The sequence below is a fragment of the Hippopotamus amphibius genome, chromosome 1 (genome assembly GCF_030028045.1).
Source record: "Hippopotamus amphibius kiboko isolate mHipAmp2 chromosome 1, mHipAmp2.hap2, whole genome shotgun sequence".
Taxonomy (NCBI): domain Eukaryota; kingdom Metazoa; phylum Chordata; class Mammalia; order Artiodactyla; family Hippopotamidae; genus Hippopotamus; species Hippopotamus amphibius.
The window spans coordinates 52291760-52318031 of record NC_080186.1 but is presented as its reverse complement, the minus strand read 5'-3'; the positions used below and the strand labels follow the sequence as shown (position 1 = coordinate 52318031).

The 26272-nt window shown below is 40.7% G+C and overlaps 1 protein-coding gene across 6 annotated transcripts in view; it reads right to left on the bottom strand.

Moving 5' to 3' along the window:
• The window catches only part of NFIA (nuclear factor I A), a 368285-nt gene that overhangs the window by 19326 nt on the left and 322687 nt on the right, over positions 1-26272 (bottom strand). For 4 of the 6 annotated variants that reach the window (XM_057712704.1, XM_057712696.1, XM_057712735.1 and 1 more), the window contains exon 10: positions 18105-18196. The exons of the other annotated variants lie outside the window; for them this stretch is intronic. In XM_057712704.1, the coding sequence (XP_057568687.1) occupies positions 18105-18196 (92 nt within the window). The remainder of the gene's footprint in view (positions 1-18104; positions 18197-26272) is intronic. 6 annotated transcript variants of the gene reach the window in all.

Below are 26272 nucleotides of genomic sequence, written 5' to 3'. Positions count from 1 at the left end.
TCTCAGTTTGTGCCTCTGATTAAGAACACCTTCTTAGCACGGTGGTTGTGAGGATGAAATGAAATAATATATGAAAATATGAAAGTGTTTTGTCTTTTAAGTTAAACTAAGTTGTTAAACTAAGGTGATGCTTTCTTTTATGTGTGTGTCTTCTTTTCTGACATGGGGAGGACAGACACCTCATCTCTATATGCTAGCCCACACAGCTTCCTGGCCTAGCACATGATGGACAGTCACTTGTATTGGATAAACACAATAACAGTCTGAGTATGCTGACTATATCCTCTTTTCTCTCAATCTCTTGAACTTAGCCTAACTCAAATGCTAGAAACATGAAGGATTGTTAAAAACCAAGTTCAATGTGAATATGCTTCCAAATAAAACCCTTTGCTATGAACACAGTAAGTTTCTTTTATTGGATAAAGACCTGAATAAAAGTAGAATCCACACAGAGGATATTCTGTAGAAATGAATGATACAATTAGCTTCTTTGGGGGCAGCAGTTTACTGTCAATGACTGAATGAAATCAGGGTTTGCAACCCTAAGAGTTTCTCCATCTTTGGCCAGGAATGATTGGCCAAGCTGCAGAAAGATAATAATTTGCATATGTGATAGTATCTACTAAACCACTGGTCACTCAATCCCAAATTACTGAGAATCACGTTCTTTTGTCTAGTTTTTGTTTCTCTTCTTTCTTACTCATAAATATCTACCTAATTTTGCCTCATTCTCCACTATCCCTTTAACTTGTGCCTTAAAGGTTGCTGTAGAAAACAAACATAACTGCCAATGTTACCTTTTTTTTTTAAGTAACTGACAAAATTGTGGATGGAAGTAACTTGAAACTCAAATGTTTTGTAGATTTTCCTGAGGATTTAATTTATCCACGCAGATCTCAATTCTTCTGAAGACAAAATAATTTGATAACCGATAGTTCAAAATGTTTTACAGTCATTAATGTGTTGGTAGCTAGATGCAGATCTAATGTTATTTCCTTTATGCTGAATCTTATGGCAAAACGCTAGCCTCATCCTTCGGCAATTTTCTTTAAGAAACAGAGAGTACTAAATTTGGAAACATGTTCCTTGGATGGAGCTACAGGGAAGGCACCGGATGAAGAGGGCAAGCTATTTCCTGGATGCAAATTACGCACCTGGAGAAGCTGCCTTCTCTCTCTTACTCCCTTAGAGTTTTTCAGTGGGTACAATCCCTCATCTTACTATGGAGCTTAATTCTGTGCCTGGTTCTTATTCAAAGCAAGCAGCCAGAAGGGGGTGCAGAGGGACAGCCCAGATTTGACAGCACAGACCCCAGAACTGAGGAGTGCCAGTGAATTCCATAAGGAGTGTCATTCTGTAGTTTTTGTTTTACAAAGGTCATTGTGATGCAAGGCCCCAGGGGAAGAGCCAAGCAAACAGCCTTCCTGGAAGATGATGGGGGTGGAGGAAAGGGGAGAGATGATGTTATTAGGAGGGAGGGGGGAAGAGAATTTGGTACATCTTTAGACTTTGACAGGAAAAAATATTTGAGAAGAGGCCAGCGGAGAGATACAGCATGGCCCTAGCTGAATGGTAATGATGTAACAAATAGCAACATTCAGAGCTATCCAGATACCAGAGAGAACAACTGGCAGATGTTAAAATCATTATAAGATGTGAAATTACACCTCTCACTGCTTCCTTATCACTCTATTTCATAATATTTGTCCAGAACGGCACACAAAGTCTATCAGGTTAAATTAATCCTAATGATCAATTTCAGTTTTTTATTCTAATTAAACAATTTCAATTTAATTAATGCGAGCACAGAAATTAGTCAAAATTACAAATGTAAATGTTGAACTTTAAATCAAAGGTCCTCCCTACTCCCTGCCTCCTGTGGAAGCACTTTAAAGTGTTTGCCTGTGAAAGTAGACGGGAGTTTTAACCTTTGTCTGCACTGTGAAGGACAGAAGTTAGAAAAATATGCCACTGAAAGCTACCCCAGAGCACAGACAGAAGCACAGGTTGAATATCTACCCACCCATGCCCACATCCACACGCACACGATACTAGGAGGTAGTGTATGAAGATAAATTCTGCGTGGTGAACTTCTAAATTACATGCTCTTGTTCCTCAGGATTCCAATGCACTCGGGTCAGTCTGATGGATATTGAGCTTCTGTAAAACAGAAACTGTGCACCCATTTCCTAAGCCACATATTAGCTACCAGTCCCGTCCCTTCCTGGCGTCAGATACCCTGCGTCTCAGGCCTGCTTTGCCTCTGATTAGCTGTGTGGCCTCACACGTGGTTTCAGCTGAGCTTGGGCCCTCTTGTTTGGAGGGGCTGCTTTATTAAACGTATACACACTTTATTCCAAAATGCCCTTCAAGTCATATCTGAAAAATTATGGGGTCTTTAGTAGATAGTTTTTAAGAAGATTATCAGCTTCAGTATTCTGAATTTCTATAACTTCCCCAAACACCAGCGTCTTAAGATGGATTTTAAAATGGCACGGGGTACCTGTGTCTGAGTCATCCTATAAACACCTTTAAATAACCTTTCTTCTCCCTCAATAAAATTCCAAAGGAGATGGGACTCAGAGCTCCAAAAATTTGAAGAAGAAAAGGACCTGCAAATGGATTTTTTTCCTAAAAAAGAAAAGAAAAAGATGGCAAAAATATGAAACAGAAAAAAAGATAATAAAAAGAAATGTATTTTGTTTTTTTCTTTTTGTATTATTTAAAAAAACTTGTCCTGGTGAATCATACTTAATAACAGGTCTGTAGTGTTACAGAGTCTTGGTCTTAGAAGAATGTTATATTCAGCGTAAGGTTCTATGTTCTCTCTCTTATCCATAAAATAGCCACAACTTCTTTTCCCACAAATAAGCCTTCATCCATGAGCCCCAATCATGACTCGTTCACAACTGCATATGAGACTTATTTGATGAGATAGCAATCAATGCACTATCACTGTTTGGGGACATTAAAGGAGAACAGCAGAGTAATTTAACAATATAGTTGATTAGTGTAATCATCATCATTACACTTAGTAATAATGGTGGGATTTCCCCTTACCTTGGTTAATGACCATGGACAACTCATTTCTTGACTCCCAGTGGTAGAGATGGTTTTTGAAATATTAACTTCTGCCCCATGGGAATGACACTTAGCCCATCACATTTAATTTTTGACCTTCACTGAACAGCACGATCCTAATCCCTTGATTTTATAATCTTAACTAGGAAACATTAAAATATGGATTGACTCCAGTTGGCAGGAATCTTTATGTTCTTTTCACTAAAAAAGCTATAAATCCAATGGTTGACCTTTTATTTCCAGGTCACAAATGACACCCACTCACTTTTGTCCATTCACATAGGATTTATGTTGGGGTCTACAGGTATAAGCCATGAAAGTTGAACTTTAATGAAATGTCTTTCAAAGACGTGCACTTAACCAAAAATTTCCCACAAAAAATTAGCGGATGGCCTTTTCAAAACATCTATTATATCCTCAGGTTCACTGCTGGCTTCAACTGAACCTATTTTTCACTTGTAGTAGGTTTCTTCTAATACGTAGTAGCATTTTTCTGAGGATATAAATTAGGCTCGTGTTTGGGATGATAATAGTACCTTAGTTCCCAATTTAAGTTTCTCAACTGAGAGATTTCTGAAATGTCCTCTTTGCCGTCACCATAATTCATCTATCTCCAGCTGAAAAATGTTCCTTGTCCTTTTTCACAGAATCAATTGTATTGATGGGAGGTGTTCTGTGTTGTCAATCAGGGAAATGTGATTTGATGGGACCCCAAAGCGGTGAGATGAGGGAAGGAATACCAAACCTGCTCAGGTCCATGCCATCTGCGTGAGATCAATGTGTCCCGTTATACTCTTCCTGTCATGTAGCACCCTAACTGTCACAATTAATAATGTAGAAGGAGCTGATTAACTTAAGTAAAGTGCTCTCTGCTGTGTAAACACATAAAGATCTATGAGGCAAAAAAGGTGGGGGGGGGGCAGGAAAGAACAAAACGTCATTTTTATTTTTCATGTGGACACGTTCTCACTTTCCATTCTTCTCTTGTAACAATTACTGTACCAGCCACTCTGACGGAGTCAATAAATTGATCCGGCTCTTGATGCTGCTGCAAAGCAGACGGATCTGAGACACCATTATCTGCAATGTGGAGTGTAGGGGGGTGGGGTTGCACTTGGTGGCAGAGGGCAAAGGGGCGAAGCCAGGAAAGGCAAGTCGGCATTGCTCTACCTGGGTAATTAACGTTCTACACGGAGCTTCTGGAATGGATATGTGCATGCACGTGTGCATGTTACCTGTGTGTGTGGGCCCATGTTGGGAATGGAGGGAGAAAAAGAAGCCTTCAACTGGGCTAAAGGATGCAGCCTAAGTAATACAGTATGCACCACTTATTTAAGTCCCAGTGGTATTTCAGTCACTCACACCCATCAGCAATTCAATGAGGATCACCACCCCATTAGAGCTAATCATGTCAGCTGTGTATCTGACAAAATAAACATTCAGAAACTGTGCTCCTAGGTTCATAACTTGTTTTTGCACTGGGATTTTTTTTCTTCTCTCCCTCATCCAGCATAAAGTTTAATAGTTTTTTAATATGAAATTATAACATACATAGACACCCTCCATATGCATTCCTCAGCGTATTTTTCCTCACAAGCAGAAACTGCAGCTGTTAGCTGAGCTTTAACTTGCTCCTTGGGAGTATGCTAAGTATGTTCTTAATAAATAAATATCATCCCACTAGCTAATGAGAGAATTAATGGCACAACTTATGGAAAACGGACGTGGGAGAATGGGGGGAGAGACGACTCAGCTCAGGGGGAAACTCACCAGATTACCTCTGGGGTTCTCACCATATTAACATTTCTATGTTTCTACTGGCAATCACAGGTCCCTGGTCCCAACGATGAAGGGGATGCATCCTGCCTCACTTCTGGTGCTGAAGGAGGTTCCATTCTAAGGGGTGATAAGGCAGCAGCACATGCCAGATTCCTCTGTGCCAGGGTAGGGTGCTGGGGTCTTTACATTCTATCCATGTTGCATTTTCACCAAACTCTACGTGGAATGCACGAATTAACTTAATTTTACAAATGTGACATCTAAGGGTCAGAAAGGCTAAAAATTACCCCCAAGGTCACCGCAGAGGTCTGCTCAGGCTGCCATAACAAAATACTATGGACTGGGGGGCTTAATCAACAGAAATTTATCTTCTCACAGTTCTGGAGGCTGGGAAGTTCAAGATCAAGGTTCCAACTGATTTGGTACCTGGTGAGGGTCCTCTCCCTGGCTTACAAATGGCTGCCTTCTTGCTGAGTCCTCATGTGACAGAGAGCAGGCTCTCTGGTGTTGTTTTTTTTTTCCCCCCACCTCACCACTGGCTTGCAGGATCTTAGTTCCCCGACCAGGGATTGAACCTGTGGCCACAGCAGTGAAAGTACAGAGTCCTAACCACTGTACCGCCAGGGAATTTCCTGTCTTTTCTTAGAAGACCACTAATCCCATCATGAGGGCCTCAATCTCAACTAAACTTAATTATCTTCCGAAGGCCCCATCTCCGAATACTATCCCATTGGGGGTTAGGGCTTCAACATGTGAAATTGGGAGGTTACAATTTAATCCATGAGTCATGTACTGACATAAATCACAATCAAGTCTATCTGGCTCCAAAGCTTATATTTTCTCTAATATGTTATACCGCCCGGGAGAGGAGAGTACCTCATCGTAATGCTGCTACTACCTGTAAAATCTCAGACCTCATGAGTGTGAAACCAAGCTAAGTTAAGGTTTCTTCACATATAGAGATCCCACTGTGCCCTTCACCTGCTTCCTGTCTCCCACAGAATAAAGTCCAAGTGCCTTATCACTGTATAAAGGCATGTATGTATTAATGCCTAGACCCCACCTGACGACTCAGCCTCATTACTCAACATTCTCTGTCATTCACCTTATATTAACCACCACACTAAACAGAGTAGAGTTCTCTGAACACACACTACTGTTTTTTCTGCAGGTGCTGTTCCCCTGGAATGGAACTATGTCTCCTTCTAAACTAGCTCATGTGAAATCTCCTCTAGAATATCTTCCAAGAACTCCCTGCTTCTCCCCAGGGTTGATTATCTACTCTCTGCACTACCTGCAGATTATACACACCTCAATGGTTTCCCTTACCATATCTTACTATAATTTGTTTACTTTTCTCCTTAAAATTCTGTGAGCAATGGATGGCAGGGATTGGATCGTATATATCTCAGGAGCACCTTCGTGTGGTAGTATGAGCTCTCTGGTTTCTTTTTTCTCCCTCAGGACAATCACATAGCTGGTGAGCAGGAGATAGGAGCGAGGACTCCAGGTATTTTGACTCCTAGTCCAGCGCTCCTTTTCCTCTACCAAGATGCACTATGGTCAGTTCCCTTCCTAGACCTTTCCGTTGTACTGTCCTTCCATTCCCCACCCCCATCACGGTGCCCCCCTCCCCCCCTTCCCCAATACACGTACATACACACTTGGCCATAATTCCATGGAAGGGAGATTGTGCTTGCGAGGGGCAGAAGTTGTGTGCCAAGAAGGCTGGCCTTAAATTTCCTTGAACATGTAGCAAACCCAGTCTCGGAAGGCGTTCTGGGCACTTCCCACACGTTAAGGCAGAGCTGCGGGGCCCGAGGTTGCCCTGTGCGGAGGATGTTTGTGCCTGGGCTGCAGCTCCATTAGCCCGACACATTCCGATTCCGGGGTGGGGGTGGGGGCAGGGGGCAGGGGGCAGGGAAGGGAGAGTGTGAGGGCGAGCAACACAGGGCCAGGACAGCCTGTGCGAACCCAGTGTCCCAGCGCCAGCCCGGGGATCCAGCTTATCACGAGCTCATGTGATTCATTAGTTAATGTGTAAAGCATTTGGAAAGTGAAAAGCCAATTAGAAGTGCTAAGTTATTTCATCTCGGCTATAAAGGAAGTGAAGTGAAGCCTAAGGAAAAATTCTCATGCAAATATTTTGGGGGAGGCCTGCCACGTTGCGGAATGTAACTCAATGAATAGGCTCCCTTGAAAGGCTATATCCCCAAAACAGGGGACACTGCTAAAAGAATGTGCCTCCTTCCTCAGTAAACAAACAGGAAGGTAAACAAGCGGGTGTGGGAAAAGTGGCCTGGAAGAATCTTCGAGAACTCACGTGAGATCTTTGAGAATCTCACAGACAATAGGCTCTGGCCTTGTAACTGTGTGTGTCAGTGGAATCTTCAAGGTCTTAGACTCATTAGAAGGCCCGAGAAAGCCTGTGTCCTAAAGGAACCTCTCCTCATGTGAATGGTCATTACTTACAGGGCAGAAACATTTGGTAAAGCAAATTCTTCCCTGGTATGGGATTTTCACATGCAGGGGATTTATGGAAAGTGGGAACCCCACCTGCACTGCCTTCTCGCCTCAGAGCATATAGGAGGGCCAGTCCACTCATTTTCCTGTTCTCTGAACTCTGTTGACTCAAGCTCAGCAAAACCAGGCTCTTTTCTTTTGCAAAGGAAGCATCTGGTTCCAAGTCATAAAAGAGAAACCCAGAACCTATTGCTGACTGTTTGATAAGCACCTGGGAGGGCACATGGAGGGCATTGCTTCCCAGAGCTCCCCTGCAACTACAAAGGCACATGTCCTTCAACACAGCCCTTTCAGAGTCCTCGTTTACCAGGAGGACCTTGACCCAGCTCCGTGGGAGCTGGTCTGCACAAAACTCCAGTACTTCTGCCCAGATCCTGGACTCCGACAGAGGGCTGAAATGAGATGGTCACTAGACACTCACACCCACACACATAGCAGACCTGTGCCTGAGATGCCCAGGGAGTGAGTGTGGAGGAAAGGCACTGGCAGAAGACAAGCAGCAAGACAGGAAAGAAGTCAAGTGCAAGAACAGGAGCTGAAAACACCATGAAACCTACCAGGGAATGGGAAAAAGGAAGATGCAGATACTGTGAACACTCTACCCACTATCTATTGCCCCTTCTTTCTCGGGGCAATTTTGTTTAGGGAGGACAATGTGACCAGCCCTGGGTAATGAGTCATGATCTCAGCCAATCAAGATAATTTTGTGTTGGCTTTCCCAGCATCCTTTGCAGCTAATGATTAAAATGTGACCAGTTTCAGTCAATGAGACCCAAGCAGAAATTCGCTAACAGGAAACAGGGAAGGAATACGGCAGGATTTTTGTTCCCTGATATAAGAAGAATGATGGGGAATGATATGGGTATGATGTCTGGAGCTGCAGCAGTCATTCTGCAGTCAGAGGCAACTGCTTGTGGATGCTAAGGATAGTAGAGAAGAATGTTAGAAAGAGTAAGGTTCCTTCTGGCATTATGTAGCAGCTGAAACCTCTTCAACAGCCACTCACTGACAGATTTCTTGCTATTAAAATAAACAAACAAACAAAAACCTGATTGGCATAAGCCATACTTAATTGGGTTTTCTTCTATGAGGTAGATACTATTATCACCTTTATTTCATAGATGAGGAAACAGAATTTTAAAGGGTAACATGCCCAAGATCACTCAGATAAATGGCACAGCCAGGATATGAAAACAAGCCTGGCATACTCTTCAATTCATGACTTTTTCCTTGTTCCCCTAAAGAAATCAGACTGTGAGTGTCAAGAGCATTTCCTTTAGGAACTCTCCTACACAGCTGGTGGGAATGTAAGTTGGTGCAGCCACTGTGAAGAACAGTGTGGCTGCGTCTCAAAAAACTAAAAATAGAGTTGCCATATGATCCAGCAATCCTACTCCTGGGCATATACCCAGACACAAATACAATTCAAAAAGAAACACGCACCTGCTATGTTCACAGCAGCACTATTAACAATAGCCAAGACATGGAAACAACCTAAATGCCCACTGACAGATGAATGGATACAGATGTGGTACACATATACAATGGAATATTACTCAGCCATAAAAAAGAATGAAGTAATGCCATTTGCAGCAACATGATGCAACTAGAGATTATCATAAGTGAAGTAAATCAGAAAAAGACAAATACCATATGATATCACTTATATGTGGAATCTAAAAAATGACACAAATGAACTTTTATGAAACAGAAACAGACTCACAGACATAGAAAACAGACCTGTGGTTGCCAAGGGGGTGGGGAGAGTGAGAAAGGGTTGAAGTAGGAGTTTGCGGTTAGCAGATGCAAACTATTACATATAGAATGGATAAATAACAAGGTTCTACTGCATAGCACAGGGTACTATTTTCAATATTCTGTAATAAACCATAATGGAAAAGAATATATATATATAAATGTGTATATATATGTATAACTGAATCACTTTGCTGTACAGCAGAAATTAACACAACACTGTAAATCAACTATATTTCAGTTTAAAAAAAAAAGGGGCATTTCCCTTAGTATCCTGAAACTTCCACTGATTGGAAGCATCATTAACAATACCCATATCAGGGCTGGAAATTTTGATGGCAGTTCTGCATTTGATACTATGGTTGTCTGACTTCACTGCAAGGCCATCATCAAATTCTGATCTAACTCCTCTCAGCTCTTTACAACCATTCACAGCTTCTTTTTTCAATCATTCCCCCCAATTCATTTTCTGTGCCACTTTTCTCACAATCCCAAGGGCTAATGAAATAAATACCAGATGTTTGGTCCTTTCTCTTCTTCCATGACATCTAAAATTTCCTGCGAAATCTCCCTTTTATCTTCCCCTTCTCCATTACCTCTGATCTCATTTAAATACCGAAAAAGAAGCAAGCATGAAAGGAACCACTATTTATTGTGCACCTACTGTGTGTCAGATCCCATGTAAGCACCTTAATTCTTTCAATGACCATCAATTCGCTTCAGCTAAGAAGTTTCCCCAAATCTTTTTGGAGCAAGGCAACAAACAAACAGAAAGGCTAAGACCAAACAGAAACATGCCATTAAACATGATGGGATCTCTGAAGTATCAATATAAAAACTGAAGGAGAGAAAGGAGACCAGTACCTAGAACTGAGGCTCTCACTTGGTCCAGAAGTGACTAAGATGTGCTGCCAAATTAAAACTTGAAAGACAACGGTTCTGTGTATTGAAGAATTTATTTTCAGGGTGTCTCATAGTCAGCTGCCAAGTGTTTCTGAAGGGAACGTGGCAAGAACTTACAGGCTGGTGTGGGGGCTGGGAAGCTGGGGGAGTCACTCCTGCCCACAGGAGAAGGGAGCAGATGGCAGCGGTAACTCTCCACCAGGCGGTGCTGACAATTCAACACCTACGGCTGGAGCCCAGAACATAAGAGAAAAAAATGACCAGGCACTGCCTTTCCCTGCAGATTCTGGGGGTTATATTCATTTGCCCCAGTTCTTATCACCCTCAGAGATAAGATTTCCCCTTGGGAAGTCTCTTCTTCCTTGGGGCATGATTTGGAGGGGGGAAGAGACGGGGTGCAGGGCAAGGATAGATGTGCCCAACTGAATGAGGCATTTGGAGTACCTTTAGGGCAGATGTTCAGTGGAAGAATCCATGAGATTCTAATCTTGTGGAGGTTTCATCCTAATTGGATGGTTACTTTAGATCCCGCGTTTGACAGGCAGGTTCTGCCCATATCCACACAGCAGCACATGGGGACGTGCTGAAAGATGCACACAAGTCCTTCCCTGATGGGGCACGCTGAAGGGAGTGTGGGCTCTGGAATCAGAAGCAGGTTTGTGCCCTGCCTCTACCAACCCCTGGCTACGGGGTTGTGGGGAAGTCACTTCCCTCTCTTTAAACCTCAGCTTTTAAGTCTGTATAATGGGGATAACAATAATAATGGCCCCGCTTACTTCAAGGGATTGCTCTCAAGACCAAATGAGAAAATACCTTGTAATCCAGAAAATACTGTTTAAATATGAGTTCAGTTGCCAACCAAACAACAAATACTATTATTTGTTGGGCATTTAATAGGTGTCAAGCGTTTACTTTCCTTACACTAACAGAATTTAAGACTCAAAACAACCGTAGGAGGTAGATGAATACAGTTATCACCACTTTACAGATATTAAACCAGACTAGAAAAATTGAATTACCAAGAAAAAATTTAAAAATTACAAAAAATGAAGCACACATACTACTTCTAAGTGATGAAATAAAGCTCCAACCAAGATCTGAAAGGAAAGCTCACAATCTCAGCTGCTCTGCTATCTGGGCTCTGGGCAGAGGCTGGCTGTTCTCACAGATGCAGACTAATGTCATTAGTAAAGGTCTTTTTCCCAGGCAAGATGAGAGAATGAGCTCAGTCTTGATTTCACAGATGCATGGACTAACAGAAAACTGGGGCAGGTCTTCAGAAGATCCAAGTGCAGTGTCAGTCCTATTCCTTGATGTAAGAGGATGAGTCAATCTTAGACCATAAAGAGATAACGGTCAGCAACCTTTCATCATAAACAGTTAAGGATGGAGATTGTACGTGAGAAAGAGAAGTTCTGCAGACAGACTGGTTCAAACCCTGGTTACCTCGTTTGCCATGGGACAAGTATACCCTTTGAAACTTCAGTTTCCTCATCTGTGAAATGGGGATAACAGCATCAATCTTAGAGGGCTGAGGCCTGTAGGGAGAGCAGGCACAGAACCTGGCATGCATCGGAGCTTAATACAGAGTGCCCATCTGGCCAGTTAACTTGTTCCAAAGTTAGGAGTAAATGGAATTTTATCTGCCATTCCTCTCCAGTCTTGGGAGTTTTCAGCTGTATGGGCTTATAACAAAAATGCTCAGATCCAATTCTAACTAGAAGGGGGAGGATATTTTTAAATTTTCCTTTCTTTAAGGAAATCTGAGTTTCTTGCCTTTGCAACTCTCCAGGTACTCCTTGAACTTCTGTTTGGTACCTAACCTCCTACCGGCAGGCAGCTGGGGTCAGGGCGAGGAGGCGGCAGGGAATGGCTTCAGCTAATTGCAGTGCAATCTCAAGTGAGCCTGGGGTCCTGGGTGAGAACATTACGCAAGGAGGGCTGTTTCTTGGAAATGAGGGATGGGGGTGGGGGTGGGGGCTCTGGCTGATATGCCAGCAGCGGGAAAGGATCCTAATTTTATCTGCTTGGTCCAGAGAAGACAGAACTCAACATGTCTCTCTAAAGTTGGGATAAAGCCTTATCGACCAGCCACGGCAAAAATTAAAAGTAGAAAAAAAAAAGGTAAAATGTGTAAGAACCAGAGCCATATCATCAGTCCAAAGTTAGACAAGGACAGAAAAACTGTCTAGCCTTTTCTGCCTCTTCCACTCTTTGGAAAGTTCTTCTACGCAACTCCCTGGTCTCAAGGCCTCTTAGGCAAACCCTTATTGTAACTGGTATCACGCTGCATTATTAATGTTGTCATTACTCCTATTTTTTACATCTGTTTCCTCTATTGGACTTTGAACAACTTGAGGAGAATTGTTATTCCTTGCATTCTGTAGGTGTTGGGATATAGTCAGAAATGATGAGTGATTGATGAAAGGGACTTAAGAAGTTTTGTATTTTGCAGATTGCCCGAGCGCTGGTTTCTCAGGCACAGCTTCAGGAATATGACACACAGAATGACAACAGATCCAAACGCTCTCCTATCCACCACCTCCCTATGTTCCTTGTGCCTCCCCATCAAAGGCAGACAACGGGTGCTATGCCCGTAATTTAGCTCTGCAGGGACCTCTCCAGATCAGCAGGTTTCCGGCACAGTGCAGTGTGTGGCTTGTGCATACATTTGTAAATTTCATGAGGCAAAGGCAGTCACACTGCTTGCGAGTCAGGCAGCCAAATGATTTATTAAGCAAAGGTTACAGCACCTGTGCCTTTTTGTCAACAAATCAGGCCTATGCCATGCCAAGCGATTCTTCTAATAACCCCAATGGTAATTTGGTTTTAAATAGCATTTCGGATACCACAATTCTGTTGAGGCAGAATAGTGATAGATTTGGGTGGCAGAGAAGAAATGCCTGTTTTTAATATTGTCTGCACTCATTTTTCATTTTAAAGAATTAGTCCTCATTGGCGTTCTGCAGGTTAAGCATTTTATTTGAGCATTCTGATTAAACTAGAACCTGAATGAAAATAAGTTCTTTGCTCAGTCCTTCTGTGTGGGAATTGGTATTTCTATTTATCACCTGATGATGAAATATTAACTTTTTTTCTCTAAATAAATGCCTCCTCTTAATGGCTCGCGTTTTCAGGGATCAGATGAAATTATGAGATGCAACTGAAATGGCCAATGGCTTTCTGCTATTTGAGATGATGGTATGCTCTCTCATATCATTCAGTGGGTATGCAGAGGACATTAACAGTGTCCCAAAGTGAAGGAAATATTCTATGCCCCAGAGTCTTTTCTATATGTTAACATCAACTGTCACGGGACAATACTGAACAATAAGAGACTCGGGGTGGTCATGGTTGCTCAGAACAGATGGGTGTTCTGACGGCTGCCAGGAGGTGGCCACCTCCCATGCTAATGACGAGTTACAAAGTGGAGGGCGAGAAGGAAAAAGAAAGGCAGATCATGAGAGTGGCAGAGGCGGCAGACAAGTGATTCAGAATGGGGCAGATCACTTGGCAGGAATGTTTCAACAGAGCCAAAAGCTGGGGTGAGATATGCAATGCAATTGGAAGGCAGTCTGAAAGAAAACTAGCTCAAGGCAAGGCTAAAGAGAAGGCAGGAAGGGAGGAATTCTGTCTCAGCGAAGGGAGGAATTCTCTGGAGGAAAAAATAGACTGGAAGGGAAGGAGGAAAAATGGCTTTCAATTATCCATGTTATCTTTCCCTACCAATCATTACAGATGATGAATAGGTGCAATAAAAGCCAATATTCAATTTTTCCAATTTACATGGAAAGAAGGCCATAATATATTGTTAAGGGGAAGAAACAGCAGGTTACCAAAGTGTATATAATATGATCTCATTTTTGCAATATATTTGTATGCATAGAAGCAGTCTGGATGGGTTTAGACAGAATTGTTAACAGTAGGACTACAAGTGATTTTTATTCTTTTTCCCATCTGTATTTTCCACAATTAACATGTATCCTGACTGTAATAAGAAAAAGTCATTATTTTTAAACTTCATTACAAATCATTTAGATTCAGCCCGTATCTGCTGACTACCCACTATGTGCCAGACATGAGAACCAGTGCTTTCAGAGAGGTCAGCACAAAATGACAGTGGATTTTTTGATAAACAATCCACTCTTCCTGGCTATTTTACAGAATTTTAGACTCTCAAGAGGTGAAAAGGCCATTAAAAGTTTATCTAATGATTACATTTAAAAAATTATGGTGGTGAAGGGGAAGCTGAGACGAAGCGAGAGAGTAGCACAGACATATATATACTACCAACTGTAAAATAGTCAGTGGGAAGTTGTTGTATAACAAAGGGAGTCCAACTCGAGGATGGAAGATGCCTTAGAGGACTGGGGCAGGGAGGGTGGGGGGGACTCGAAGGGGGGGAGTCAAGGAAGGGAGGGAATACGGGGATATGTGTATAAAAACAGATGATTGAACCTGGTGTACCCCCAAAAAAATAAAAAAAAAATAAAAAAATAAAAAAATTATGGTGAAATACCCACAACATAAAATTCACCAACTTAACCATTTTTAAGTGGACAGTTTAGTGGTATTCAGAACACTCACACTGTTGTGCAACCACGACCACCATCCATCTTCAGAGCTTTCTTCATCTTAGAAAACTAACACTCTATACCACTGAACAATAACTCTGTTCTGCCCTCTCCTCAGCCCCTGACAACCACCATTCTACTTTCTGTCTCTATGAATTTGATTACACTAGGTACCTCACTTAAGTGAAACTGTACAGTATTTGTCCTTTTGTGACTGGCCTATTTCACTCTGCATAATGTCTTCAAGGTTCATCTAGGTTGTAACATGTTGCAGAATTCCCTTTCTCTTCAAGGCTCAATAATATATATTATACCACGTTAAAATGGTATATACACAATAAAATGTATATACCGCATTTTGTTTACCCATTTATCTGTCTATGGACTCTTGGGTTGCTTCCACCTTTTGGCTATTGTGAATAATACTGCTAAGAACGTGGATGTACAAATATCTCTCAGAGTCCTGGCTTTCAATTCTTTCCGGTATACACTCATGATTAGATTTTAATGCAATCTCAGATTTAAAACCAGGGAATACGCCAGTGGTATTCCTGAGAGTTGAGCATCAGTCTCTGTTTGAATATCTGCAGGGAAAGGTGCTCACCAACGCATGAGGCAGTACAGCACAGAGGTTAGAGACCACAGGACCTGGAGTCAGACAGAACTGGGGACACATTCTTGCTCCACTCCTCACCACTGTACGGCCTTGGTAAAATGAACAATCTCTTCAGATCTCAAGTTTCACATCTATAAAGTAGAGATAATTATATATATCCCATTGGGTGGCTGTCAAGACTCATTGGATAGTGTACTTAAGGTACTTAGTACAAAGAAAATGCTCAATAAATAGAGCTATATAAAATCAAAGAACTTTTTTAAAAATCTTTTTAAAGAAAGGTCTTATGATAAACTGGAAAGCTGCCTACTTCAAATGTCTATTCGTTAGTTTAAATTCTATCTGCTGGAAAAAAACAGGGACGAAATCTAATCTGTCTCCTACAGGTTGATGACTCAAGCATTTTAAGAGGTTTCTTTGGGGAAAAGGGAGGCCATTTTATTTTGTATTTGTTTATGGATTTATTTGCAGGATATTCCTTCTGCATTTATAAAGCTCACATATCTGCTTGGGTGACTCTTCAATTTTTACTTCTTTAAAGGCAGAAAACAAAATTTTGTTTTCCCAGAAAAGTTTTCCCGTAATTTAATTAATACAAATTTCATGCCTTATTAACAAAAATATTTAAGTAGAAAAAATGCAAGCTTGCCTAGGAAATTACTAATCTCCAGGCCATGTTCAAATTATGTCTTAAAAATTCCTGTAAAAATTCCTTTTCTGAACTGATGTCCTTTCAAAAAAATTACTTTAAAAATATTATTTTTATTATCTATATCTATATATATGCCTACCACTTTAAATGGCTCCAGAAAGTAGTTCCTTAAAAAAAAAAAAGTTAATATATACACCTAAATATTAAAATACTTAGAGCACACAATTTTTACCTCAGGATATTTTTTGGGGAAGAAGAATAACTCGATTAGCGCAGCTTCTCATAAGACAGTTGGGGATGGCTCTCTTCAAGCCAAATGTGGCAGGTGTCACTGTGATAAGAAACATTTAAGCTGTTGTCCCTATGATGCCAAATACTTAACGGAAACCCAAAAAATTCAGTTCCAGATGCCAATATTGGGTCTACATGACATCATTCATCCAGATGCGTAGAAAATCTGGATTTTTAAGAATTGAATTTTTGTGGTCAACATCATGAAGACTTAGTTTCTGGGTTAAATAAGGCATCTGTGAAACAAAGCCATATTGGAATAGAACACGTTTTGATTATAGAGAAACAAATTGAATGGAATGCGGGTACGATTTCAGTGCAGTGAATCACAGCTTATATAAAAATACTATGTAAAATACAAACAGGACATTTCCAAAGTGCATTTTTGAGGTTCTTAATGAAGTAACCTGAGCCCACTGGTGCTTTGAGAAAATCAATCATCCAGTATAAAGCTACCGTCCCCAGTTTTCCCCTTCTCATTGAACTTGATCGTGTGAGCCAAAAGTACAATAAGAAATGTTCTTCCACTTTAATGCATTTGAGGAAGTTATTCAACTTCAAATTCACCAGTTAAGTATTTGAAGGTATGGGAAAATATGCAATAAACTTGAACAATTTTATGGGGAGTACTGAATAGGCAATGTTAATCCCAGATGCCACGTACCTGCCAGTTTCAGAAGCAACAGCAGAAGTGGGAGATTCAAGAGTTAACCTTCTCCCTCCCCTCTCTGCTTCCCCTCCCCTCCCAGCTGCCTCCTCTGAGGCTGTACTTTCTGTGACCCTGCTTCAGTGTAAGGAAAGCTTCAGATGCAATGCAGTTTAACCCGCGCTGTCGACACAGCAATAAACTAAAACCCTTTACAGAGAAAGCAAATGGACCCAGGAAAGCAAATCTATCTCGTTCATAAGCACCTGCTCACAGTGTTACAAACAGCGATGAACAGTTATAAATTAGACACCTGGAGATGACACACTGAGACACATGCACAAAATATCTTGGAGAGTTTTTCAAACACTGCGTTGAGAACCTCAAAGAGAAAATACTTTACGTCAATTCTGATAATACACAGTCACATTCTAATTAGGAGATCAGAGAGCAATTTCTTCTAAAACTTGCATCTAATTCCATTTCACAAATCTCTAGGTATCTTTATATCTACTACCTTTGAATTCCAAAAGTCTTTCACTGCTTCTCAGTTAACAGCAGCTATTTTAAAACTTTTTAAAAGAGCTTCTTTCTCCTTGACCTATACTAGCACAAAACACAACTGTCTATTGAAAAACAAACTCTAGATGTCCTGGCATACTCTTTTTCAATCACCTACCTCAAAATATGACATTATATTCACATACATCTCCTCCCACCCCACTGGGTTCAGCGCAGCCGTAACAAACACTTCCTATTTCTGCACCAATACCGACAACATAACAGGGTTCAGGAGCCCTTTCTTTTCCTTTCTCTTAGAAAGTCTGCCAGGTTCCTGGGGACCCTATAACAAGTACAGAAGAGCGGCTGGCCCCTCATTCCCAGCATGCATTCTGATGTTGCCGGCAGCCAGAGTGTACTTTCCAGGTTCAATAGGGGCCTACTTCTGTCTGCTTGCACGTAGAGAGGCACAGATTCCTAAAAGAGGGAGCACATGCTATCCAGCCCTGGGAACATTTCCTTCCCATAGCAAAAGCAGTTCTGGCACAGAAGCCCTCCTTTCTAGCCCCTCAATACAGGAAGCAAAAATTGCAGGCACTGCTTTCCATGATTTCTGAGAACACATGGAAATGCGGCTGAAGGGCCGGGACGGGTAGGGGTTAGGAGGAAAGGGGACCAAACAGGGGCTGGGAAATGCAGCCTGTTGTGCTCAAAGACGAGTTACAATGCACCTGATGAATAAAACAAGCTGCACCACATACAGAAAAGATGAGAGCGGCCCACCTGTGTCTGTTGAGGGATATTTACAAAGCTTGGATCCCGTGGTCCAACACTGACGAATCGGTTTGCGGGGGAGGTGCTGGGTGTCGAGTAGGCTGTGAAGGGAAGGGACACATGCGTTCAGGAAGCAGCACGAGATTGCACACACAAACAACACCAAAACACACAGTCTCCGAGCCTACGCAGCTGATTAACGAGGAAATGTGCACACACTGTAGCTAGCAGAGGGATCTGGCTAGCAAGGGCATTTTAGACAGTCAAAAAGGGAAGAGGTGTTCGCTTCCAAAGACTGTTGGAATAAAACGATGTCAAATTGGTGCTCAGGTGAGCTCTTTTCTCCTTCCATGATACAAATTAGAACATGCAGGACATTTGCAAAGTATACTTTCTGAGTTAAACATGAGCTCTGGGGTCAGAAAGAGATATCCTAGTCTTTAAAAGCACAGGAGAAAGAAATTAGGTAGAAAGGGGAGGAAAGTAGTTCATTTTACAACCTTACTTTTCACACTATTACCCTTCTAAAGATCATGAAATGTTCCTGTGCCTCTATCTCTAAATGTGGAAGAGGAGTCTTTATAGAGGGGATTGAGTTCTCAAGAAAGATGGTGGAAAACCAGAGAGCCTGCTGTCTTTACAGATTCAGCGGGGCGTCTAGAATTTTATGATGCACAAAATTCTCTTACACTATTAACATTTGCACTTTTCCCACCCTAGAACCCTTCCGTTCAGGCAAACTATCAAGACCCCGTGTAAACCTTGAACCTCAGGTACCACACTTCAGCCTACTATCCTTTTCGCAGTATATGAACATTTTGTTGCTGGTTCTTATATTTAAGAGCTTCACTCGAGTTCAGAGAGAAAAAATGTTGTGGTTCTGGGGTTTCACTGGTTCATATATCCAAATGAACATTTTGTTTTCTGGTGCTCTTCATTCACCTCTTTACCACAAACTCCAAGGATTATTCACATTCTTTCTTTACTAGAATTTTTAGATAGACTATTACTTAATTTCAAATTTCTTAACAATACTTGTAAAAGGCCCAAGTTTTCTGGACTAGCATGAGATATGCACCACCTAAAAGATGAAAAGGATTTGCATTTTTTAAAAAAACACAGATAATTGAGGGAATAATACCAAATTCCTTTGCCAGATTTTTTCCCCCATGACATCATCTTCTTCTCTTCCTTTGATTTTCTGTTTTACAGAAAACTGCTCAAGCTTCTTGTTTCCCTTGTTAAGCAAGCACATCTAGAGATAAAATTTCCACCAATCTGGCCCAAGTCTTATTGGTCACTAGAGCCAAGTCATCCACACAGAGCTGTGATGGTCACATGGTATAGCTGTGTTAAATCAGCATGGAACAGAGGAGGAACATACATGTCCCCTAATGTCTATTAATAAGAAACTTTCTCTTGTTGTAGTATTTGTTTTAGAAGACTTTGTCTAATAATAACTTTATATAAAATGATCTAAATTTATGATATATTGAACTGTCTAGCAGCGTGAATCCACTGATTTCTTCCCTAGCCCATCCTATGTCAGACTAACCTGAACAGATTTGAGAAATACCTCTGCATTTAGTCATTCTGTATGTGCCTCTCACTCACTGGTATGGGGAAAATTTACTTTTTTAAAAAGCTCAGTAAAATACTCTTTATTAATGGTTTCAGGCTATCGCTCTACTCTGATATGCTTTCAGAAGTCTCAACAGAAAGTTGTGTATTGAAAATGATGGACTATATTACCTGGTAGTTAATTTACCTGCTTCTAGGGCACAAAGAGGATGTGGGAGAGATAAAGAGGAAGCTAGTAGGTAAAATAACCTGTTAAACCTGTTAGCAGTTAGGAGGAAAAAGTGTTTTTTCACAAGTAAGTAGGTAGGTAGATTGAGAAGCCACAAAAAGGCATGAAGACTAAGCTAAGGTTCTAAGACTAAGGGACTGATGATAGATGCTGAACCATGAGGCCTTGGTTCGATGGTCCTAGTAGAGCAGTGTGCACATGCCTGTACTGGTCATCGCAGACGCACAGCAGGATTTCCTATGACGTTTTTACCACACTGGTGACATCAGAGACAAGTGTGCTGACTGATCCTAGGATACATGGCACTTTTGTTCTTTTTTTTTTTTTTTTTTGGTGTGTGAAGATAGTTCTTCGTTGACCATACATAGCACTAAATCTGGAAAAGTCTGTATTACATTCCATTCTCTATTTTTGCCAGACATAAATTTTGCCATTTTGAAAGTAGGGTTAGCATCCAAATAATTAAGCCACACAAAATTACCATGAGGCTAACAACTGGCTATTGTCCCTTCTTTAGTCATGAGACCAAACATCCCAGAAGGCCTTTAATACTCTCATAGGCTATTAAAACTGCTCCAAAGTTTATTTTGGTTTTTAAAAAAGAGAGCAATGCTGAGAGAGGTGGTAACGTGTTTGCCTTTTTAAAAAAAGGATATTATAACTACAAAAATCTGAGAGTCTCTGAGTACCCAAGTTACCAAATGGAACAAAAAGTGCCCAGGGAAATTTATTCTATAGAAAGTTCTGGGAAAAATCAAGGACACAGGAAAAACAAGGGAAGGAAGAAAGAAAGTCTGACTCATCTTCCATTATTGTAGCTACAACAGGCAGAGTGTTCACCTATAACAGGATGTAGTTCCAGAGATGATATGACATAAGTTGAATCTGATTTTCCCAAAGAAGCAGTGGAATGAGGGAGTTATCCTGTTGAACAAAAGCCTCAGCTGAAACCGCCAGGACAGGGAGGGTGGGAGGGAGTCGTGGGAGGGAGGGGATATGGGGATGTATGTATAAATACAGCTGATTCACTTTGGTGTACCTCAAAAGCTGGTACAAGAGTGTAAAGCAATTATATTCCAATAAAGAGCTTAAAAAACAAAAAAGACAAAAAAACAACAACCACATATACCATGGTGAATTAATTACACATACCCAGTTAAGAGCTTTTAACATGAATGTAAAATCAAGTAAAGGGGGCAATGTAGTAATTAATTATATACAACTGTGTTTACTCTGCTATTATACCACATTCATTATCTTTCTTAATTATAATTTTTCCTATTTACAGCAGCAATAATCAAACGCTGCAGGAGGAGCTTCAGGAAATCAAGAAATCCAGAAAATAATTTTCTGGGAAGATTACTGTTGGCATTTTTGAGGATTCTGGAGGGAAGATTCAGGGGCATTTGCTGATTTTCTGATAAAGTCAACAGGGAAATCAATTTGCTTATATAACACTGTAAAAGTCCTCATGGCAAATACAACTATTAGAAATCAAACTATTGATTGCTTTCTTGTTTCTGAAACAGAAAGTGTTTGCTTTTTTTTAGCAGCCATTTAACCTATATGAGCAGTTTTCACCATGGACCATTTTCTTAACATTTTGGAAAAAACATTCCTATAAGAAGCTTCTGCCAGCTCTTATTTGGGCTAATCTGATCATATTTTTTCTCTTTCTAATGTATTTCTTCAGATTATCCAATAGTCTTAGCCTTAGCCACAGGGGTATCAAAATCCCAAATCAGAATTTGATCCCATATCCTTCTGAGCTGCCCACTTACCATATGCATTGCTACTTCTATAATCCTTCACTCAGGCAGTACAGGTCAGGCCTAAGGATGATCAATTGGAAAAATGGTTCATGAACAGCTCTTTCTTAATATGTAATTGGGCCTCTGCGGATGCTGGAACTAACTCTAGGGAGATTGTGGGATGGGCAGGGAGAGTGGCAGAGATCACCCATTAGCACTGCTCTTTACAACCCTGCAGGTGTTGCCTGGGAAAACAGCCTCTATGTTCTCAGAAATGGACGTAACCGACTGCCTGCAAGCCAAAGAGAATTCCAACTTTTGTCGTTCCCAGGCTGTTCTGTTTTGTTTTCTGAATAAGAAGGAATAAAGAATGTGTCTGGATAGAGGAATCATGACATTTCCAGATGAATCAGTTTTGAGTCTGTAATAGCCTTCACACCGCAATCATACCTGACTATGGTGCTAAAAAAGTGGTCAAATTTTTTTGAATAAAAGATGCTTGGAGTTTTCCTGTTTTGGGGAAAAACAGGAAAGATATTAAGACATTAAAATATTTATACTAATGTCAGTTGATGTTTCTTTAGGATAAAAATGATATCAATAAAACCACTTAAATCTGACAAACTAGAAAATACATCAGCTTGTTTAGAAAGTAGGCAGCCAGGGGCAAGATCTAGTTCAAATTTAGCAACCCCTGGAATGAGCGTAGTCACTGAAAAGCAGAAGGAGAAAGTTTAGGTAGATTTCTGTGTAGAGTCTAGGTGTGAAAGGAGAGCTGCTCTTTGGATGAAGCCCTCTCCAGTGTCCACAGAGCAGCCACCAGGAGGCTGAGTGGCTGGGTGGCCTGGGGCTGAAAGGCCTAAGGATAGTGATGGCCAGCTCCTTTGCTGGGGAGGGGGGGGAGGGGGATGACCTGCTGAGGCACCTTGGCAGCAAAGACAACGTAAGAGAGCTAGTGAGCTTTGACATTCTGTGTGTGTGTGTGTGTGTGTGTGTGTGTGTGTTAGATATTTGTCTTTTTACTTTTTTTTAGTATACGTGCTGCTGAAGTGAGCACAGATATTTGTCTTTTTAAAAAAAAAAAACTTTTTTACATAATCTCCTTTTCTTTTTTTTTAATTTTTAATTTTTTACAATAAACTGCATATATTTAGAGTGTACAATTTGGTTTCCCAATCTCCCAATTCATTCCCCCCAACCCTCCCCGCTTTCCCCACTTGGTGTCCATATGTTTGCTCTCTACATCTGTGTCTCTCTTTCTGCCTTGCAAACCAGTTGATTTGTACCATTTTTCTATAGTTCACATATATGTGTTAATATACGATATTTGTTTTTCTCTTTCTGACTCACTTCACTCTGTATGACAGTCTCTAGGTCCATCCATGTCTCTAAAAATGTCCCAGTTTCATTGCTTTTTACAGCTGAGTAATATTCCATTGTATATATGTGCCACATCTTCTTTATCCATTCATCTGTTGATGGACATTTAAGTTGCTTCCATATCCTGGCTATTGTAAATAGTGCTGCAATGAACATTGGAGTGCATGTGTCTTTTTGAATGATGGTGTTCTCTGGGTATATGCCCAGGAGTGGGATTGCTGGGTCATATGGTAGTTCTATTTTTAGTTTTGCAAGGAACCTCCATACTGTTCTCCATAGTGGCTGTACCAATTTACATTCCCACCAGCAGTGCAAGAGCGTTCCCTTTTCCCCACACCCTCTCCAGCATTTACTGTTTGTAGGTTTTCTGATGATGCCCATTCTAACTGGTGTGAGGTGATACCTCATTGTTGAAATATAATTGATTTACAATGCTGTGTTTCAGGTTTGCAGCAACGTGATTCAGTTATATATATGTGTGTGTGTGTATATGTATGTGTATATATACATTTCCATTATAGGTTATTACAAGATATTGAGTATAATTCCCTGTGCTATACAGTAGGTCCCTGTTAGTTCTGACATTCTGAATTTACTTCCAGACACAGGAAGCGACGAAGTCCCACAAACTCTGGCAGGCACAAAGTTTGAAGAGAAGTTTGTGACCTGTTTCATTACAGATTCCAACTATATGAAAGGAGGGAATACCAATTCTTCACTCCCTTAAACTCTACCAAGTCTAACTGCTGTGGTACATCAAGGAAAGATAGTTTAATATATTCATATTCTCTCCCTCTCTCTCCTATTCCCCCCCACACCCCCCCCAACTCACACACACATACACTTGCTCTGTGCCAGGCTCTATGCTGAGTTTTATGGGAGATAAAAAGATGAGCCAGACATACTGCTATCCTTGAAATGTTAGAGTCTAGTGGGGAGTGATGAGTACAGAAAGTGAAAATATGAGTGCCTGAAAGTAATATAAGTAAAAATCTGTGGGGTGCTAAAGGACAGAAAAGTGACACCTGGCAGGGGAACAGGAAACGCTTTGTAGAGGAGATGGAGACGGCTCTCATCACGTGCTGTAAAAGACGGGCTGGATGACAAGTTCAGATGGACTGGGGGTCCCAGAGGAAGCTGCGAGCAGAGGAACAGAGGTGGGCAGCTGGGGGCGTCAACCGCGGAGGGAAAAGATGGGACGTTGCAAATGACACTTTGCCATAAGGTCAGGGAATATAAAAATTTAAGGATCGGAGACGAATGTTTGAAAATGGAGGAGAAAAAAGTCTACTGAATTTTTCTTTCAAGAGGAAGAAATAATATATAAAATAAAGATACCAAATTTCCATTCTAAACACCATTAAGACCCCTAGGCATCCTAACACGTTAAACCTTTCCCCTCCTATCTCAAAACCAATATACACCTCACATGTTCCCTTGTGTTCAGAAACTCAGACATATTCATGTGTGCGGATTTCCCTTTAAAAATGCTAGTCAAAAATTCAATTTCATTCAGCTAGACTTACTGTGATTCCACTACCTGCCCAGGAATGTGCTAGTTACTGGATAGAAGTCATCCAAACAAGTTTAGGAATGCAGACTTGAACAGATTCCTGTGTCTTCAAACTGTAATTTTATTAAATGTTTATCAGTGACACCTGACGGTGCATGAGAACACATTCAGTTGCAAACTGAAGCAGTGAGATGACTAAATACCAAATTGAAATAGTTTCTGGAATCTTAACTGCACTATCACACGTTACTGTTTTTTTTAAAAAAAAGCCCTGTAAGGAAACTCTCATTTCTTTAAATAAAAAAGTGTGGAAACTATTAGAAAATAGGCCGTCTAATTTCTAAATGAAATCCATTACAATTGAACTCGTTTGGGAACTTGAACATCACTATTTCTTGCCAGGTCACAAAAGAAATGCTGGAGGATACTGGAGTGTTTTTCCTTCGAAGAAATCTGTGAGTATCGACAAGTTTACAGGGCCTGGATTAGTGTTATTAATGTAATTATACAGCCAAGGAAACACATACAGCCTTTGCTGACACATGACCCAGTATTCAGAGGTTTAGAAATTCCCACATGACTGAATGGATGTTGTAGTTTTCATCCAGATGTTTGGAATCTAGAAGATAACCACACTGAATTTCCTTTATTTTGATCACGTCTGTGCAGTCAGTTACCTCATTCTATCATCTCTGCGGATCTTTTGTCTCTACAAACAAGTTACCAACAACAACACAAAAAGACACAGCCCTCAGGGCATGAAATTAAGGCCTACTTATCGCTAGTAAATTATTACAGAATAACATAGCCAGGAGCCTGAAAAGCTAACACATTCGAACTTTCATGCATTAGCATTACTTAACATGTATGGTAACAATCTGCATGAAATGTTTAATGTGCCAATAGTTCACAAAAAATTACAAAAAGAATCAATTTAGGCAGATGACTTTGTTCGTCTCTCTGCTTGTATTAGGGATCCTCATGGGGGCAGAGGCTCAAGTGACATCATGATTTGGAGTAAAAGGTACAGAAAGGATAAAGGTATGACAATTCATGTGTGCACACAGAAGAGAAGGGGATCATAGAAACTTGTAAACTGGAGATGCTTTGGCATTATGTTACCAAAATCTGTGTGATAAAGAGGCACTTTACAGTGAGTGTTTTCTGTAAACAATCTATTTATACTGCCTATAATATTCTTTTTCATAACAACTTAAAGGACAGGAATACAGCCTTGTTTCAATTCATTTAAATTTATTTCTAATGACTAATCTGCATTCTGTGTTGTTTATTTTTAAGTGTATGCTGTATGTTGTTCAACTGATAGAACACATTTATTGATCAGAAGCAACCGCATAGATGGGTAGTCACAGGTGGAAGTAATATTAAAGAGCCACAGGGAATAAATCCTGGATTCAGCTGGGGTTTACTAAAAAAAGAAACCTCGATCAATATATTGGATCCCTCCCTCTTGAAAGGCTTTCACAGCCTCTCCAAAGGCAGTATAACTTTGGAAACCCACTTGTGGGACTATATCTTCAACAAATACTTTAAAATACATATAAAGATTTACAGTCCAAGATGTTCACTGCAGCATTACTTATAAGTGCAACAAATTGGAATCAACTGATAAGTTAATGTTTCATCCACATGTTGGAATATTGTAGTCATTAAAAATGTTTTAAAATAATGACATGATGACATGCGTATAATATGAAACGAA